At 40.7% G+C, this 19,447-nt stretch overlaps 1 protein-coding gene across 10 annotated transcripts in view; it reads left to right on the top strand.

Moving 5' to 3' along the window:
• gphnb (gephyrin b) overlaps positions 1-19,447 on the top strand; it is a 110,374-nt gene that overhangs the window by 31,805 nt on the left and 59,122 nt on the right. For 9 of the 10 annotated variants that reach the window (XM_086264567.1, XM_086264566.1, XM_086264564.1 and 6 more), the window contains exons 2-4: positions 2,490-2,568; positions 13,909-13,966; positions 14,111-14,203. In XM_086264567.1, the coding sequence (XP_086120693.1) occupies positions 2,490-2,568; positions 13,909-13,966; positions 14,111-14,203 (230 nt within the window). Of the gene's footprint in view, positions 1-1,508; positions 1,528-2,489; positions 2,569-13,908; positions 13,967-14,110; positions 14,204-19,447 lie in introns of those variants that run through there. The other variant, XM_086264562.1, reaches the window with a different exon arrangement.

The following is a 19,447-nucleotide window of genomic DNA, read 5'->3' as shown; positions in this document are numbered from 1 at the left end:
ACAGAGTTGCACTTTCTCAGCTGCTCACTGATCAGGTATCATCGTCGTGCTTGTAGAGTTGGAAGTAAAACTCTGCATGTGCTTGCTCTGATGATTAAATCCCTGGTGGCTACTACACCGCATCAGGTGTGAGTAGAATGCAGGCGGGCAGTGAAGGCTTGAGCTGCAGATTCACCTGGAGAAAGGTGCATGGGTGGAGCTACACGGATGGGAGATAGCGATGTCATAAATTCTCACGCCCCTTTTTCCCCTTGCCTTCTCTCTCTCTCTTCCCCATCTACCCTCCCTCTTCCCCCTTCTCTTCCCCTGTCTTCAGCTCTTGCACAGGATCACATTAATATTCCTTTGAAGCCTGTTTCAACTGCAGCCAGATCTCCCTGTCCCTCTCTCACCCGCACTCCTTTCCCCTCCTCATTTTGTTCCCCTTTCTCTCCCTCCTGCTTTCTTTTTGTTTTCCGAGCTATTGTTTTCTAGGAGGGATCACTTTCCCACCATTTCTAACCGGTGCAGAAGGGAGGGGCAGTTTTATTACCCTCAGTCAGGAGTTCCCCTTGTTGCACAAATGCATACACGCGCACATGGACGCACGCACATACACACTAAGGGGTGGTGGATGCCGATGCCTTTGACAGACCGTGTTGATTGGTTCAGAATGGTTGCTGCCTCTTGTAGGAGAGTGGAACGGCTATTTTTAGATCAAGGGGTAGCTGGGAGAGAAAGACTGAGGAGGGCTCTGTGTGTGCGCGTGTGCAAGAGTGTGTTTGTAAGGAATACTGCAGTCTTGAACGAAGTTTCGTCCTTATACACATACATACGCTCAACCTGATACACACATACACATCCTTGCACTTATGCAGCAGTCCCCCTGTAAAGCCAAGGTGGTGTGTATTCCATGTGCTATCATCCCCTTTTCTCTCCTCCCTCAGACTTTTTCTTTTGCTTCGCCACAACCCCTCTCCGACAATCTTTCTGTCTCTCTTGCTTCTGCCTTTCTTTCTCTCTTTCTGAGAAGGCTCAGTGTGCAAATGTCAGCACTTTCCTATTTATTTGCCAGAGCCTAGAGCAACGTCCTGCTCCCTCTGTTTACCTCCACAGCGCTGCCCCATCGGCACAGCTTTTTTCGCCATTGCCCTTCCCCCTCTTTCAATTTTTTTTTTCATCTTCTACATCTTCCCATTTTCTCTTCCCCAACTCAATCTTTTATTGCCCGCACTCAGATCACGCCATACTTTCCCATCTTTTTTATACAGCTTTGTTGCGTTCTCTTCATTTGAATTCCTCCCCTTTGCCATCTCAATTCCATTTTTTGCACCATTCTTGCTTCACCCATGTCCTTACCCTATCCCTCCGCCCCCACCCCCCCTCCCCCCTCCCCACCCGCTCTTGTTCATGGATCATGGCACTTTCATTGGAGTAACATCATGACATTTCCAGTGTTGGCTACGACTAGTGCATCAAGTTTTTTGGCTTAAATCCACCGCCATCACCCCCTCCATTGACTCGTTTTGGATCTATTTTCAGATGCGAGTGCGTGTCTGCTCATGTTTGACCCATCGGATTACAAAACACCTTATCCCTCTCTCCATTATCTTGAAATGTCTCTTTCTGTCTCCTTTTGCTTTGTTACTCATTTTTCTTTCTCCACATATTCATTTTCCTCCCGTCGTACTCTATCCATCACTCTATCTGTCTATCATCACCGTGATGACTCATGTGGCTCACACCTGCTCTGCAGTCAAGGGGGGTTTGCGTGAAGGTGTGGCTTTCCATAGGCTCACCGATATCAAAAGCCTGCACAATGAAGGGTTTGGAAGGGTGTCACTATGTATTTTTCTCACACCCTGACCGTTTTTTAAATTTGCACTATGGTTTGGGTTGGAAGACAGGGTTCAGGCGACAATATAGCAGTTACACCAGACATGATTCTGATATACAGAAACACCTGCCTTATAATAGTCGCAGCTGACAAGTGTGGCTGCAACAAATATCAGCATCCTGTTGTCCCCGTTTTTGACAGGACGAAACCTGTGTGCTGGAGATTCTCTGTTTGCCAAGGCATAGGTGTGAAATGTAAGAATGAAAACAAAAACAGCAGAGATCCATTTAAAGGTGCGTGTGGAGGGATGTTTCCTGGATTTTCCTCCTCTGGTGTTTTTCATCTGTTCACAAGGAGAATCGTTTTGGTTTATTTCACTATTTTCCTTCATCTGGTAATCAGTTCAGTTTCCCACTGTGGAGTCACAGGTAGGCACAGTTTGGAAAATTAGAGGAGTAAAAAATAGTAATTTTTCTTGCATACTGCATTAGGAGGCAGACACAAGAATAAAAAGGTTTATGAACGTAAATTCTTGAGGTTTTCTTTTGCTTTTCCCTTGAAATTACTTGCATTTATGGCAAAGAAAAATCTTTTTCCTGGACTATGCATGTAATATAACATTAGAACTTGGAGCTAACCGCATTTTTTCTTCTTTCTATCGCTGCCTATCCAGTGAGTGACAGCTGTTTTCGAAACCTAGCAGAGGACCGCAGTGGGGTCAACCTCAAAGATCTCGTCCACGATCCCTCCCTGTGAGTACTGCCCTTTTCTAGACAAATGAACACACACACACACAAACACACAGATGAAAGTTGTTTTAAATCTACCACACACAAATGTGATGCACAGTCTCCTGCATGTGTGCGTCTTTGAGTGTAAGCCGCCTTCTTTTAGTGCAGGAGTGTAACTAAGAAGCTAAAAATATCTCTTCAGCTCAACATCAGTGTTGCCCCTCATGAAGAGAATTTCCCAGCATGCATGGCAACAACAAAAGCGCTTGCAGTTCTCTTATCTATAAGGATGAATTCTGGTAGCCGCAAGAAGTCATTATTTACTCAAAAGAAGTTGAAGGAGGGGAAATCAACAGTTGTTAAAAATGTCCCAGTACCACCGTGCTCATTTGGATCATTTATTTCTTAAATAAAGTCATTCATTCAGTCACAAGAGGATTAGTGAAGTCAGGCCGGGCTCACAGTTTAAGTTCATCCTAAAGGTGGGATTCAAAATGGTTGAGGTCAGAATTCTGCGTGAGCCAGTCAGGGAAAGCCGTAAAATTTCAAGCACACCATTGTCTTGTATTTCTTCCATTTAGTGATTTGAGAGTCTTTTTATACCCCTGCAAATATCACACATAGAAGTGCCATCTCATCCTGCGAATACAACACTAAAAAGTGTGACCCCCAACACCAGCCTCAGACACGCTTCTCTAGACATCCGAGCAATTTCTCATGTGACCGTAGACCTGCTGGAGCTACCCTGCTCCCTTGTCACTGTCTCACACTATTCAATATCACTGGAGTGTCACGAGGCCCCACCACCCCCCTGTTGTGGGACCCTGGACTGATCCATGCTTGTCATGTCCTTTACGGTATGTTTATTTTGAGCCTGATGTGTAATTCATGTGTCAACTCCGTGTGACACAAAGAGGGAGTGTGGGCAGCCCTATGCCATGTCATGTGCGTCACGCTCGACAGGGTGCCAGAAAGTGATTAGGGATTCATGACATGCTTGTTTGTACAGTGTTGTGCAGCAGGAGTAGAAATTTTAAGTTGCTTGTTTCATTTTGTTTGTGTATCTATCAGTGCATGCATGCTTTAAACCACGTGTGCGTGCATGTGCGTGTGTGTGGCTGCGTGCCTTACAATATACATATTTTCGAAAGATATTTTAGAGTTGACGGGTCAAGCAAAGCAACAACAGTGTTAAAAGATCCTTCAGTTTCCTTCTGGTATTGATGGAATTGCATTTATTTGCATTAACTCTTTAGCCCTTGGACGCCTACTAGGGGTAACCCTGTATCTCTTTTGTGACCTGAGCGGTTTTTATCATACTCCAGCCCTGCTTCCAGAACAAAATCACTCGATGTACATCAGAAGTTAATAAAGGCGATCTCTTCCTATACAGTTAACTGGGGGGAAAAAACATAATCTGTTTTAATGGTCATCAAACCACATCTTTATTGATGTATTTAGAGTCAAGACTTGTCGCTAAGGGTACTCGGCAGGTTGTCAGACGTCATCTTCATGAGGGTAAGAGTTAAAGACGGGCAACCCTGTTGATATTTGAATATAATAGGTGGATCTATTTTAATATGAGGGATGTAAAAGACTTACAGAGAACTCTTGGCTCGCTCGTTGTGAACTGGGATATGAGAAAATGCAATTGGCTGTTGACAGCTGATAAAAGGTTCTGTTGTGGCCAATAATTTTGTTATAGCCAGTTCATTGTGAGACTGTTGGCTACACGTATTTGATGTTTGTCTCCATGCTGGGCTCCCACTGACTTGAGGGACTCTCATGCTACTAAAGAGCACTTGAGACGAGTGTGTTTTATACCAGTTAACTGACAGAGATGACTAGTGGTAAACCAGCTGCTGTTAAGCATAAAACTGGAAATTGGAAGGCAATGTCAGCATTGGCATCTGTTCTCTCTGGTCTGTTGGGTCGTGGTGATGATTGACCTCCCCTGGCTTAAGAGTCTCCATGCCATGTTAATCCACACCGCACCACAAGTCAGCAGCTCCATCAGGTTGACCACCCAGAACGCCGTGCCCTCAATGTGCCACTGCTGCCATGACAAAGGCACATAGACAGAGATGAAAACAGAAAGAGTGGAGGGGAGCCAGCGAGGGAGAGAGTATTGCAGCACAGCAGGACACATAACATAAACTGTAATCACAGTGTCTTTCAGGCACGCAAATACACATTGGCACATGCAATCAATCAGTCTGCCCAGTTTGACATTCAGGGGTATCCAGAGGTGTGTGTCAGGGCGAGAGAAAAATGATGTGTGGCAAGTAACAGAGGGGGACAAATAAACGATACCTCGAGTCAGGGACACACAGATGAGGATGAGGTGGATGCGTGAACAAGCGGCTCTTTGTATGTGTCTTTTTGTACGCGTTCATACCAAAGTGTCAGCAAGTTTTCATTTGAGTAATTTAGCATAGCGTTAGTCGAGCCCAGCTGCAATCCCAGGCAATCAGCTGATCTCAGTGCAGTCTAATATCAGCTTAAGGTTCAGGTGATAGCTTTCTATTTTACTGGCACTTTTTTTTTCCTGAACACAGCTGCTGTGCATCTGCAGACTGCACTTCAACCTATCATGCTTTGTCTGACTTAAGGTTTAGGGGATGGTGTTGCTGCTTTCTGTATATATCCTTTCTGTAAGGACACTGAGATCCCTCTATCTAGCTGTCGATCTATATTGGTTTGTAATTTACGGAGGACAGATGTGGTCAGGACACTATAGCGGTCCTGACTGAAATATTTTTTTATCAATCCACTTTTTGTGAAAATCTCTGATGATACTATAATTCAAAATAACACTTTGATTGAAAGCCCATGCTGATGGGTGTTTTTCTTTGTTATTGTTTTGTTTATTTTTATTTTTTGTCATGCATTTTCCTCTTTTTTGCTTTTTGTTCTTTTTTGTAACTTACAAGTGTTAATGCTCTTTAGCCCTTCATCGCTCTACCTTTAATAAAGCTGCAGCATGCCAATTTATGAACATGAATCCCAGATATAATGATTGCAAAGCTATATAACCCAATAGATACATGGAAACTTAGGCTCCTTCTGGCTTATGTTAATTGGTTACTGCAGTTAACATTGCGTATTATCATCTGTTGCCAAGAAAATGTTACATCTATGACATTTGCTTCATGGGTCATTGTAGCTATTAGCATTTATGTTAAAGGTATGAAGGCATGTGTATGTGTCCCTCCCTTCATAACAGTTAATCTCGTGTCTTTCTGGTCTCTGCCTTCCAGTGACTCGTGTTGTAACGACCCTTTGTCAATTTTATAAATGATTATGGCTAAGAATAGCTAGAAGCCAATCAGATGCATGATAGTAGGCCTAATTTTATTGTCAGGAGATGGTCGTGGGACAAAGACGCAATTGTAAATCTGTGCTGCTAGAGATCCAGCACCAATAAACAGTCGAAGGCCAGACTTGTTGTTATTTCACATTAAAATGCTGACCATTTAAATGGAAGATTCCTGGTTTTTACCTGACTTGACACCTTTGTTAAATATCAACATGTTTACTTTACTTTTACCTATTTTTTTTTTACTCATTCTACATTTTAATATATACTTTATGAATATATATTTATACAGCAGTCACATAATAGTGTAAACCTCTCCTTGCTACTACCTCAGTTAATATTGTCAGTACTGTTGTTAACACTACTCCTACAACCATGAGCGCTGCTACTTCTGCAAGCATTATTATTATGTAGCAGTTGGAATTTTGACACTGTTGTATCACAATATAAGCAAGAAGTGAATTTATATGTATCCATACATACTACCTGCAGTATGTAGTTCTCTGTGTAACTCTCAAATACATACGAAGTAATTGTGCACATCAGTAAGAATTTAAATATACCTGCACTGCATCCTGAATGTTTTTATGGATTTTATGGATTACCTGGATAAATCTGCACCCGTGCTAATGGTTACTGCCACCATAAACAGTGGTACTTTTTTTTTTTCAAAAATGGGTGGTGTTGACTTTGAACCGGTGGGTTGGCATGGGTGACTTTCAGGAAAGGAACCAGAGGTTACCACAGAAGTGTTTTGGTTGCTTCATCTGTTGAGCTCATCAGTGGTTCACGGAAAGTTAAATGCTATTACACAATCACAACATAGATTTTCTTCCTTTTTAATTTTTTTTAATAATTATTTTTAATTAATGCACATTTTGTTGTATTTGTGCTTACATTTAAATTGAATTACTTCTGTGCTTCCTGCGTAAATTTAGTAAATCTCTGCAGTACAACACTGCCTGCTGTTGTACGACATGTACTCGCAGCAGTATTTTGTTATACTTAATTTAATAAAATGGATTTGTTCTAGAAGTCTTATCATTTGTTCAGATGCAGTTGTGCACCCCTAACCAGTGCTGGGATGGGGTTTTTTTTTTCAAGAGAGTAAGACATAACTTTCTTATTTAAATGAGGCTTATAGGGTCTGTTGTGGCATTGTGTAAACGCATCTAAATGCTCCACACCAGCAAACTGCCAAAACGTCTGCTTTATAAAGATGTTCATTCTTTCTGATCATCAGTTAATTTAATTATCGTCACCTGGCTGCTTCTCACCCTCTAAATTCCTAGCTTAGTTTTCCACAGGATTGCATTAAGTTCTGTAAAATCATAAATCTGATAAAGAAGAATATGCATGTGGAGTGAATAATGTGTGGCTGTCTGTTCGTAACCATTATCAAATTAGCTGACAATAAAGCACTGTTGTACTTTAGAAGAAAAAAAAACAAGTGCAAAAAACAGCATTTACTTTCTTTATTGCTTTGCATACATTTTAACGGTCTGCTTTGCATATTTTGCCATCATATCGTGACCAGTTTTGACTGGAGGAAATAACATCAGTATTTCAACCATGTTTGCTATTGAAGTCAGACATTGAAGACCAACTTGAATACTTGAAATGAAAAAAAAAAGAAGCTGCACCTTTCTGAAGGTCTGGGCAGGTCAAAACAGACAACCTTATCACCACAGTGCCCTCAGCTGTGTGTCAATAAGGCTGCATTATTTTAATGATCTAAATCGTTATATACAGTCTCATTGTAGGGACTTGTCTGCCTTATGGGGGCAAAAAGCAACATCCTTGTTTAAATAGTTATATTTTAAGGAAAAGACATGTTTTAACATTAGGGTAAGGTTCAGTTAAGGCTCATGTAGTAGTAGCTACGGTTTAGGTTACAGTCAAGGTTGCAAACGTCTAACGTCATTGAAACTTGACTCGGTGTGCTGTTTCTGTGGCTCTTTGCATGTTGTTTATTGGCCATGAGTGGAGTCATGGGTGTGGAACTGGGCACTCAGAGCTCTCATCACAGTAGGACCTTGAAGAGGTTGGTTAGTCCACTCCTCCCCCTCCATCCCTTCATCGTTCCCTCTATCAGCGAACATGTTGAGCGGTGACCTCTTGAGAGCTTTCCTACATATGGATGAACCAACAACTTAGCTCTAATGGGCTCAGCTCCATGCTACTACCAGGAGTGTGGAGATGTCCAAGTCTCTCGTCTCCTCCCTGGGTGGAGTGTGAGTGTGTAAGAGAGCAAGAAAAGGAGTGAGTGAGACTGAGTGCCCTGTACAAAGAGCTTGTATTATTAATGAAATCACCCTGGCAGATGGGTCTCATCTTGGAAGTGTCCCACAACCACTGAGATTTGCAGCTGGCTCACATGCATACACACACATTTGCTTTTCCTCTCTCTTGTTAAGTGTGCCCCTGACGGTCTAGCCCTCTTCTTTCCTCTTTTTTTTCTTGCTCTTTTCACTCTGTGCCTCTCTTGCTTATTCTGTCTTCCTCTCTTTATCCTCTTCTCTGTGCTCGTCTTTTATTCATAGACAGATTTGGCCAATGCGTCCAGGCTTTCAGGCCAAAACTACTGCCATGCACACCCCCCGGTCTCTCTCTGCTTACCCCACTCTTCCCCCTGCTCCTTCCTCCACCCGCATCAGGATTTGTCCACACCTCAAACAAAAAGCTTTTTTTTTTCTTTTCTTTTTTTACCAGGCTGACTACCTCCATCCTGCAGTTTGAGGAAGAGCTTTATATGCCATAACCCCCTGCAGTAGAAAGAGACATAGATGGGTTTTGGAGATTAAAATGTTGCAAGCCCTTTCCCCTCTAATAGGCTTCTCTCAATTCAGAGCACACCCACCTAAAATACAGCCAAGCACTCTATCTGCAAAGAAGAAGCCAGTCATGCTGAAACTAACAATTTATTCATATACTCTCATATGTATAAATAACCATTTTACATCCTAGATGCATGATACTTCCATGTGCACAAATATGTATGTGTATTTTGCATGTTCACATACTGTAAGCAGCGTTATGTGAATGAACAAACCACTGTTTTGCATTTGTGGAAATAAGTGGGCAGTGGTAGGGTGATGATAGCAATCAAAGTAAATTCAACTACCTAGGTTCACACAGTGTTCATGTCATCGGATTTGCTGAGTTGCAGGGTTTCTTTGTTTTGTTTTGTACCAGCCATCAGTAAAAACTTGTGTACACTCCTGGTGTTTTCATTTTTATTAAAAAGAAAAAGAAGAAAAACATCAGTAGTCATCAGAGATAAGGAGCACCTCCTCAATTTCATCCTTTTGAAATATTTTTGTTAATTTAAACTTTGGTTGCCCCTAGGCATGTGTGCGGCCATATTTCTTACTTTTTTTCTCACAGGTAGGTGGGAGGTGGCTAACTAAGAAGATGATACCCCATTTTCTTAATCCCACCCACAAAGTATCATTCAAGTTAGTGGTGCACATCTGTGTTCTATGTCTATGTTTAAATAGTATACACATATTTGTGTGCAAACATGCACAGAAATATACACAGGTAGGTCTGGAAATTTTGTCTCCATATGCCACTGCAATAGATTTGAAAACATGCACTTGCAGCTTCAACTCGGGCATCACGTAATGCTTTGCCAGGCCTTTACTGCAGATCTCTTTTTCATTTAAACATTTAGTTAGATCCATAAATATTTAGACAATTGCAGTTTTTTGTGATTTTGCTTCTGCGCACCACCACAGGAGATTTTAAATCAAACAGTCAAGATGTGATTGAAGTGGAGACTTTCAGCTTTAATTCAAGGCATTTAACTGAAGTCTTGCATTAACTGTTGTATAGTTACAGACATGTTTATACCTGGAACCACATTTTCTGTGGCTCAAATTGCATCGGAAAAACTAACATAATTTTAAATATAAAAATGTTTTTTAATACTTGGATGAAAATCCTTTCCAGTTTTTGACTGGATGAAGTATAGACCCCACAAACATCGCCAAATGCTGAGGTTCCTCCTATTAGATGCTCTGCTCGGCCTCTGCAGACACCTTCAGTTGTTTCTTATTTGTGGGCCCTTCTGCGTTCAGTTTTGTATTTAATAACCGAAAAGCTATTATTGGGTTGACATCAGATGACTGACTTGGACTCTGAAGAATATCCCCACTTAAAAACCCTTGGGTTGCAGTTTGTTTTGGGTCATTATCCATTTGCAGTGTAAAGCGCTTTTTGATAAGTGTTGCAGCATTAGGCTGAATCTGAGCAGAAGGTAAAGCTCTGTGCAAGAATTTGTCCTGCTGCTCCTATCAGCAGTCACATCATCAATAAAGACTAGTGGGCCGGGTCCACTGGCAGCTACACATACTCATTCTATAACATTGCTTCCACCTTGTATGACAGATAATGTGGTATGCTTCAGCTCATGAGCAGTTTCTCTTCTTCTCTGTAATTCTAAAGTTATAAGTTCATCTTGGTTTCATCTGGCAAAAGAAAGTTTTCCAGAACAGTGCGATTTCTTTTTGATGTTTCCCTGCAAAGTCTAATCTCGTTTTGTTAAGTGCAATCAGTGGTTTGCACATTGTTGTAAATGCTGTATTTCCATTAGCAAAGATTTTTGTGAACTTTTTGCTTTTTCTTATCACATTATGATACACCTTCCTCCTCAAGACAGTTATTAACTTGGTCGGATATTGTGATGGGGGTTTTAGAAAGTCAGTAGAGAAATGTCAATCATCCACTTTACTCATCCATGTTCTTTCAGATCTTTTGGTATTGTTAAGCTGGCCAGTGTATTCTTTCTGTATCCCTTAGCCGTAAAAGGCCAATGAAGTATTGTCGTCACCCCACCAGGGTGGTCATGCACTCTGTGTGGACATCCAAGCTTCTGAATCCAAAAACTGGAGAACGAAGCAATGTAGGAATTTCCAATTGATGCCACAGGTGCATCTGCTAAAAAATCTCAGACAAGTTGAAATCTCAGTCCCCTTGATCAAAGTCAGAGTTCATGTTTTTCTGAAAATCATGTGAATACGATAACTCGAGGAGGAAGTCGCCTGGGATTGTGAAATTGATACCACAGGTGCATCTGCAAAAAGTTTCGGACAAGTTGGAATTTCAGTGATATCGACCTCAAGGTCAAGGTCAGATGTCAAGTGTTTTGGATAATTTTATGAATGCAATAACTCGAGAACAAGGCGACATAGGATTTTGAAATTGATACTCGTGAGTGTATCTAATAGGAGGCAGCTGCAGTATTTTTAAAGAACCAGGTTGTGGTTCATTTGGTCTCTCTTAAAGTTTTTGCTTTTTCTCTGATGGGTATACTATATACTGATAGCATACAGTTAGCACATATTATTATAATGTAAGCAATATCCAGCTATCCATTCTTCCTATTATAAATAAAAGGCATCTACACACATCCATGTTGATGAACAGTTTCAGCGCACACACTAGAGTGCATCTCTGCAATTCTAGTGGAGGCGTGAACACCATTTGTCCCTCATTTGGTGTTTTCAGTGGGGTTGAGATCTGGCCTTATAGCATGTGAGTCACATTACGGTCCCCCTCATTAAACCGTTCAGTGACACCTCTTGTTCTATTAATCAGGGGCATTAAAGAGACCTCACCCGTTATATGACTGCCTGCTGCCCCCTTGGCCGGGTCATTCTTGAAAAAGAAACATTTAACCTCAGTTAGACTTTTACCTGAATAAATAAAGGCTCTGATAATAAAATAAAGTAAAAGTTTTTACTCAGAAGAACAGATTTGCAGTGACCTTTCCTTTGAAGGGGACAAGTCGTCACAAAAATCCCCCTCACAGCATAACAGAAGCACCGAATTGATAAAGTTGAGGTATTTCCTTTAATTTGTCTGTTTTTCATGAACATGTACCTACAGACAAATGCTCAAAAAAACCCATCTAGTCAACACAACATATTGTTGCTTTTGCAGACAACTGGTGTCCCCGATAGTTACCAAAAACAAAACACACACGCATGCATGCACCGGCACACACAAACTCTCACTCTCACGCACTCTCTCACATTGAACAACACAGCAACTGGAGGCTTCAGACAGGAGGGGTTGCCTAGGAAACGGTGGGAAGGAACCCTAGCTATTTGTGTTGAGCATATTTTCATTTGGGCTGAAACAGAGAGGCATAAAAACCCCAGGAGAGCGAGAGAGGTGATTTGTCCTGACAGCTCCTTTACTCTCCCGAGGTGTAACACAGACGCACGCACACGCACGCACAGACACATCAACAGGCAAGTGCGCGCGCATGAACACGTATACACACATGCGCGCTCACATGCACGCGCAGATACATACAGAGATGCCAAAACCCCCACCCCTTCCGAACACATCAAGAGAAGTAAATCAGTCGTGCCATCACAGGAATGTCAGCAGGGAAGTTGTGCGGTTGTGTGTCTGTGCATGAATGCACAAGTTAGTGGATGCTAAGTGGCCCTACATGTGCAGTGTTACATGCAAAAGTCATTCTTAAATGATTCTTCCCGACTTCTCTACATCTTTTGTCAGAAGCAGCTTCCCTCTGAACCTCGTGCTTCATCTTCATGCATGCTTGCTGCAGTATTTCGGTGTTGTCTAGCGGTGGCTCGTCTCACTGCTGCTCCATCGCACAGCTTGAAAATGAAGCAGAGCCAATGGATTCAGCAAATTATATTTCCAGGGCGCACAATTTGTAACTCCGTGTGTGAAGAGTTAGGGTTCCCATGTGGATAAAAGTATCTGAAAGGCAGAAAAAAGAGTTTTAATGTTCAGAGTTAATGGGTGTTTGTCTAAGGGAGGGTATCATAGCGTTTAAGTGTCTGATGCGGAGGGGAGACATCATGCAGAAGTCTCCCAAAATAGTGCTGGTTAGAGAAAAAAAGAAAAGGTATTACATAAGGGGGTGTCTGTGTAGAGCCTTCACCTTGAGCCTGGGGTTGTTTTTTTCTTGCCTTGTTTTGGGGGGGTTTTCTTAGTGCGGTACTGAAACTAACCACAGGAGGTCACTATGGCTCGCTCTTAAACTGAAGCACGGCCCTGTCCTTGACAGAGCTCCTTCCTCACTGGGCCATCCTGTGGAAAATCCTTTCAGGAAGGGATGTTCAAGGGCATTCTCTCTCTGGACATTTTTGCTGCTGTAAAGCTGTGTCTCTCGCTCCTTCCTGCCTCTGTTTTCAGTCTCGTAGACTGTTTTCATCCCCTTCATTTCGCCCACATTTAAAATACATCCTGAGAGTCTCTGTCTTCTCTTCTGTATTTTCTCCATCAGTGTGTCCACAGCTGTGTGTTTTCTTGAATGTGTAATAAAGGTGTAGGCCTTATTCTAAAGGCCAGTGGTAGCTGAAGGACAGAGGATGAACCTATCTAAAAATATGCCACATTCTCATTTCTGCTTTTTTCAAGCAATACTTTCTGCTTTGCTGCTTTGGGAAATATATAAGAGATTGTGTAATATTAGTGTAATATTGTATAATAGCTTTAGCCTGCTGTTTTGCAAAGGCTTTTCACTTGTGTATGTAAATGATGGACAACATCCGCTTGAGTTTGCAGATTTCCTTTGTGAAGTTTCTTGTTGATTATAAACCAGGCGTCACAAAGAATGCAGTGGATATGCTGCACACTTACTTTCTTCACTTTCTTCGATCGCAAGGTAGAAATTTTCTTCAGTATTTTAATCTAAATGGGACTGAAATTTACAAAGTGAACATCAGGAAGTATTAAAACAAAACTGAATTAGTGATTAAGACCAGAAACTCATTAGGAAAATGTTTTTCTGTGTCAATAAATCAAATGAGAAGTAGGGTGATTTCCACATGGACTCCTATACCACTGGACTTTTTTCAGTGAACAGAGAATTCGCCTCCTGCTGGCCAGGCAGTTTCTCAATGGCTTCCCTTTTTGGACCTTGAAGCCAAGAATATTGTAATACAGACTTATGGTATATACTGAGTGCAAAGAATTTTTTTTTACCTCACTCTGGTGAGAGGTGACCATGGATTACTGCTTTGTGATCAAATCATTTTTTCTACCTTTTACAGGTTGGGTGGTATGATCGCGGCCTACAAGATAGTACCTGATGAAATTGATGAAATTAAGGTAACTGCCATCTATTTAATGTATTCCTTTATTACAGGATATGTGTTTTTTGTTTGTTTGTTTGTTTTGCTTTGCTGTTTATCTGGATAGGTCGATCCCATGGTGAGCAGTAATTTGTACTCGCATGTGTGTTCTTTCTATCAGGAGACACTGGTGGACTGGTGCGACGAAAAGGAACTCAACCTCATTCTCACCACCGGAGGCACCGGCTTCGCCCCCAGAGACGTCACACCAGAGGTTAATTTACACATTTTTCATGAACACGTGTCATTCGAGTCATGCAATGGATTTACGCATAATACATAATGACGTACTGCACTATAGTATTCAGGTGCTTTAAACTCTTAATGCTGACTTTGGAGTAGCGAGCATGGGTGTCATGGCACAAGATCGTGGCTAAGCACTTCACTATGCATGCATCTTACTGAAGCTGTTTCTCAGTGTTATTATTTACTGCGTTCACACGCTGAATGAATAAGAAGTTCTCCCCATGTTTATGTCGGTTCTCTCTGGGTACTGTGGCTTCTTCTTGTAGTCCAAACACGTGCATGAAGTTAGATTAACCTGTAATTCTAAATTGTGCTTACGGGTGAATGTGAGCACGAATGATTGTCTGTCTCTTTGTGTTAGTCCTGCAATAGATTGGCGACCTGTCCAGGGTGTACCCTGCCTTTCGCTTTATGGCAGGCAGCTGGGATAAGCTTTAGTCCCTCGGCAGCCCTGAATTGGATAGAAAGCAGAAGAAGATGAATGGTTATCCTCTTGATTTAATAATCCATGCTTGTCTATGTTTACATTCAGGAACTGAGTTGCTGCCCTTTGTTTTCGTATCACTTCTCTCAGTAATGCAATGAGGGGGTCAGTGGTGCAGGTGCAGAAGAGGGCAAAGGCACACCAGAATGTTTTTTGCATTGGGAATTTAGTCTTGGTTTTAGAGCAATGACACGTGTGCTAACTCATGAAAATGCTTCACAAATCACATTTTATTGCTTGCAGTATTTCATAACTGTAAAATTAGGTTTAGGGTTGAGCTGAAATGCAGCTAGAAACATGTTACATAAGAATGAGCGAGGACAGCTCGAGTTGAAATATGGGCACTGTTTTCTCTAAGAGGTCGTGTAAGGCAAATAAGGTCATACTACTAAAACACAAGAATGATTGCAGTATATTGACACGTAACGGAGCTTTAGAGGGTAGCGGATTTAAAAGGCAGGTGTTTCTTTTTGCTGCACGTGCTATATTCAGAGAACTGCAGCATTTTTATACAGATCACATACGCGTGTTGCAGCACTGATAAACACACAGTGTAATTAGCCCCACAGTCAAATGGGAAATAAGAGGTAAGATTCTTCTTGACTCCCTTTGAAAAAATAAATAAACAAATGTGCTGTGCTGTTGATAACTCAGAGATAATGGGTGGCATGTGGCATTATGGCTGCACGGGGAGGGTTTTTTTTCTGCTTACTTGACAACATGAGGCCATAGCAGTTTCCAAATGTAAACACAATTAAGATTTCATTTTTGTGTCCAGAATCAGTCTTTAGTTAATTTTTAGTTAATGCCTCCATCAAAATGCAAAATACACAGTTTTTGTTTACTTCTTTTAAATCCACAAAATCAGTAATGGGGGAAATTCTCTGGTTGAAATTAGCCTGAACAACTTTATTTAGCAGTTACAGAAGCAACTGCGCTCACTAGACACTTCATTAGATACAGGTTGCTTATAACTGGTTGGACCCCCGATTGTCTCCATAACTGCTTTTTCATTAGCTGGGCCCACATCCTCATTTTAGGTTTGACAGCGTTTTAGTGGTCAAGGTGAATGGCTTGGACATGACTTGAGCAGCAGTTTGGGGAAGGCCTCGAAGGGGACTGGCGGCGGCTCCCGGGCCTGGCAGATCCCCATGTACTAAATAGAAGTGAAGAAGTTAACGAATTGAAAAGGGGAGGGAAGGTGGGGCATATAAACGAGAGTGAACAGAACTGGGGGAACCGATATAGATGAGAACCAGAGGGAGCGTGTTTGGAGGCGTGGTCCCGCTCCTTAAATTTTGATACATAATCTCCAAAATTTTTCATGTCACAGATTCACCAAGTTGATGGAAACATTCCTCACAGGTTTTGGTCCCTGTTTACATGACGGCATCACACAGTTTCTGCACATTTGTTGGTTGCACATCCCGTTTCAATATAGGAGATGGGTACACTATGATTATAAAGGAAAGGACATGGTCAACAGTAATACTTGAGTATATTGTGATGGTTAAACCATGCTTAGTGGGTAGTAAGGATCCCAAAGTATGACAAAATAATGTCCCCTACAACTAACAGCGTGAACTGTTGATACAAGGCAGGATGGTGCCATGCTTTCATGTTGTTTACGTCAAGTTCTGAGCCTACCATTCAAACGTCACAGCAGATATTAAGACGCATCAGACCAGACAATGTTTTTACAGTCTTCTGTTGTCCAATTTTGGTGAGCCTGTGTTTCAATTGTAGCCTCAGTTTCCCTTTCTTGGCTGTGTGGTCTTCTGCAGCACATGTTGTGCTTTCACAGATGCTCTTCTTCATAACGAGTGTTTATTTGAGTTACTTTTGCCTTTCTTTGAACTTTAAAAAGTCAAGCCATTCTCTTTGTCTTTTTCTTGAGGTTTATTTTTGAATATTGTAGCCTAGACAGCGGAGCACACAGGAAAGAGAAAGAGCAGAGGGAACAGCAAACAGGAAATGACCCAGAGAATTGAACGCGGGCCTCTTGGGTGACCGTTCAGCTGCCACCTGAGTCTAGCTGTTGTCCTCTGACTTTTGCCATCAACAAGTGATTTTTCTCCTGGAGAACTGTTGCTCACTGGACATTTTCTCTTTTTCAGACGATTCTCTGTAACCCCTAGAAATGGTTGTGTGAGAAACTCCCAGTTAGATCAGCAGTTTTGTAAATACTTAGACCAGCCCATCTGGCACCAACAACCATGTGACAAGTCACTTAAATCACCCTTCTTCCCCATTCTCATGCTCAGTTTGACCATGTCTACATTCTCAAATGAGTTGCTGCCCTGTGATTGGCTGATTGCTCTAGTGTTAACAAGCTTGGGGAACAAGTGTACAAAGTTGTGGTTGAGTGTATGTTGTCAGTACACAGTCAGAAAAGTGTTTGTTGTAGTTTTTGCTACAGCTATATATATATTTTTTTTAATTATTCATGAGTAGTCGTCGGTACTGTATCAAAAACATCTAGCTTGATTTCAGCCAATATGAAGTACAACGTTTTTAGTGTTATATTTTATTTGAATCCATATTCATGCACGTGTAAATAGAGCCTAGTGTGAAGGCTGTGCACAAAGTCTTTTGTCTTTGCATGCAGTCAGCAAACCTCTCAGTATCACACTCACCAACACAAACGCAGACAAGCAATCTGTGGTTCTCAGCAGTATCATTGGTCCTCATCAATCACGGGAGACAGCAGCAACCTTCCTGGAAAAGGAAATACGCATACACGCTGTAGTCACTGATAATACTTGCTATCTGATTCAACCCTGCATGCTGGAAACAGTCATATCTTTCTGTCTGTCTCTATGTTTGAAGGCTGTACATGACACATGTAACTGCTCTGACTTGCTTTTAGTTATAACAGAAGTAACAGTGACACTTTATTAACAAATTACCAGTAATTTCATTACTCTGTACCTGCTTTCAAATGCTTAAAAAGATGTGTAAGTGTGAATCTCATCTTAGCTGTAAGTGTTAATTTATTCTTAAACACTACATGTTACTGAATTTTACATTGCATCCATTACTGACTATAATAATCCCTGTCTCAGCTCTCTGAATGTTAATAAATCCTCATCTGATCAGCTTGCTCTTCATCTACATTTATCAGCATTAGCCGCCAAATCACTAGAGTAATATATATAATATATTCTTGGTCAATTCATGCATCTATCCATCAAGACAGTTAATGCTGAATGACTGTAAAGTCAAACCTGAACTGACTGGGCATTAATTGTTTTATTCACAATGTTTGTTTGCATTATGGAGAAGATGGTGTGTGAGTCTTACTTACTTTTTAAGGACATGAACAGAAGAAGTTTAACTGAGTTACTGTATATTTCATTGCTAGTACTCTGTCTTGTAGATGTGCTGCTAGTACAAGTCCTTTTTCTTTATGAAAACCATACATTACCAAGCATCTGCTTTTCTCTGCTTCAGTCTGCTTTTTTCTACCTTTTATGTTGTTTTTATGTCTTTTTACTGGCTTTGTTACCTCTGCCAAGCAGGATATGTTTTTGGTAGTTTTCATGTGTCATTCTTTCTGAAAACGTGATAGCCCGAAAAGTTTAGAACAAATTCTAATAAAACCTTGTTGACATGACCCCACTTGACACAATCTATTAAAATTTGCCTAACACTAACCCATCAGGATGTTCAGGGTCAACTTCATGATTTATTGACAAAATCCCATAAAACTTTAAACTATTATTCTTAAAAATGTGGTGCGTATTGTCAATATATAGAAAGTACTGCATGAGGATTTAAAATGTCATGTCACATTTGACCTTTAACCCCTCATACAAGATTAATATTGTTGATCTGAATATCTTAAGCAATAATAATGCTATATAGACCAATTTTAAACTATCTTACTGCAATACGTTGTATTGACAACATATAGGTGTAGAGGTAGTAATATATAGGGGTTATAAAACATCCCATTATGTGATATGTTATATATGTTATGTGCACTACAGTAAAAATTTATAACTGTTTAAATACATAACACTTTAAAAACATGATCAATGTTCCTTAACATGCTTTTAAACAAAAACTTGTGATCAAAACAAAAAAATTTTTAAAAATCTGCTACTAAACAATGAAATGAATGCTACGGATTTACTGCATCCACATAAATGCACAACTTCTGTCAGGAATATTAAAATGGGTTTCAACAGTGCAAATAATAAAAACCTGCACTTTGCACTTGTTTTTACTTCACTACAAACATCTTAAAGTACAGTTAAAAAGAAGAAGAAAACAAATGCTTACAAAACCTTACGTACGGGTCGGTATTTATCCGGATGTATAGCTTTCTTTTAAGAAGGACGTGTTCAGTGTATGACTTTAACAAGGGCACATATTTTTTCTGAAGCTATTAATGTAAAAATCCCATTCTTACAAGATTTAAAACTAAATGACTTCTTACTTTTACATGAATACGTGCAAACCATCATCACTCGGCATTTAGATATTTGATACATTTGAAATCTTTTTCAGGTTCCTATTAAATAAGATTCCATCACATAACATTACGTTGTGAGTTCTTCAACCTGCACTTGCCATCATATACTGTCATCTCATACTGTCATCAAATGCATATCAATTAAAAAACAACAAAATCACATATTATTTTGTCTATAAGTGAAGAAAAACTTGTAAAATCTGGCAGAGTTCATCAAAAGCATGCCACAAAAATATTTGTGGAGTCGA

Source organism: Aulonocara sp. 'chitande type north' Nkhata Bay, linkage group LG15 (genome assembly GCF_057382095.1).
Source record: "Aulonocara sp. 'chitande type north' Nkhata Bay isolate Kocher_YH1m ecotype deep benthic linkage group LG15, A_spYH_male_GT1.1, whole genome shotgun sequence".
NCBI classification, from domain to species: domain Eukaryota; kingdom Metazoa; phylum Chordata; class Actinopteri; order Cichliformes; family Cichlidae; genus Aulonocara; species Aulonocara sp. 'chitande type north' Nkhata Bay.
Note: the sequence above shows the minus strand (reverse complement) of the source record. Positions and strands in the feature narration are given on the sequence as shown.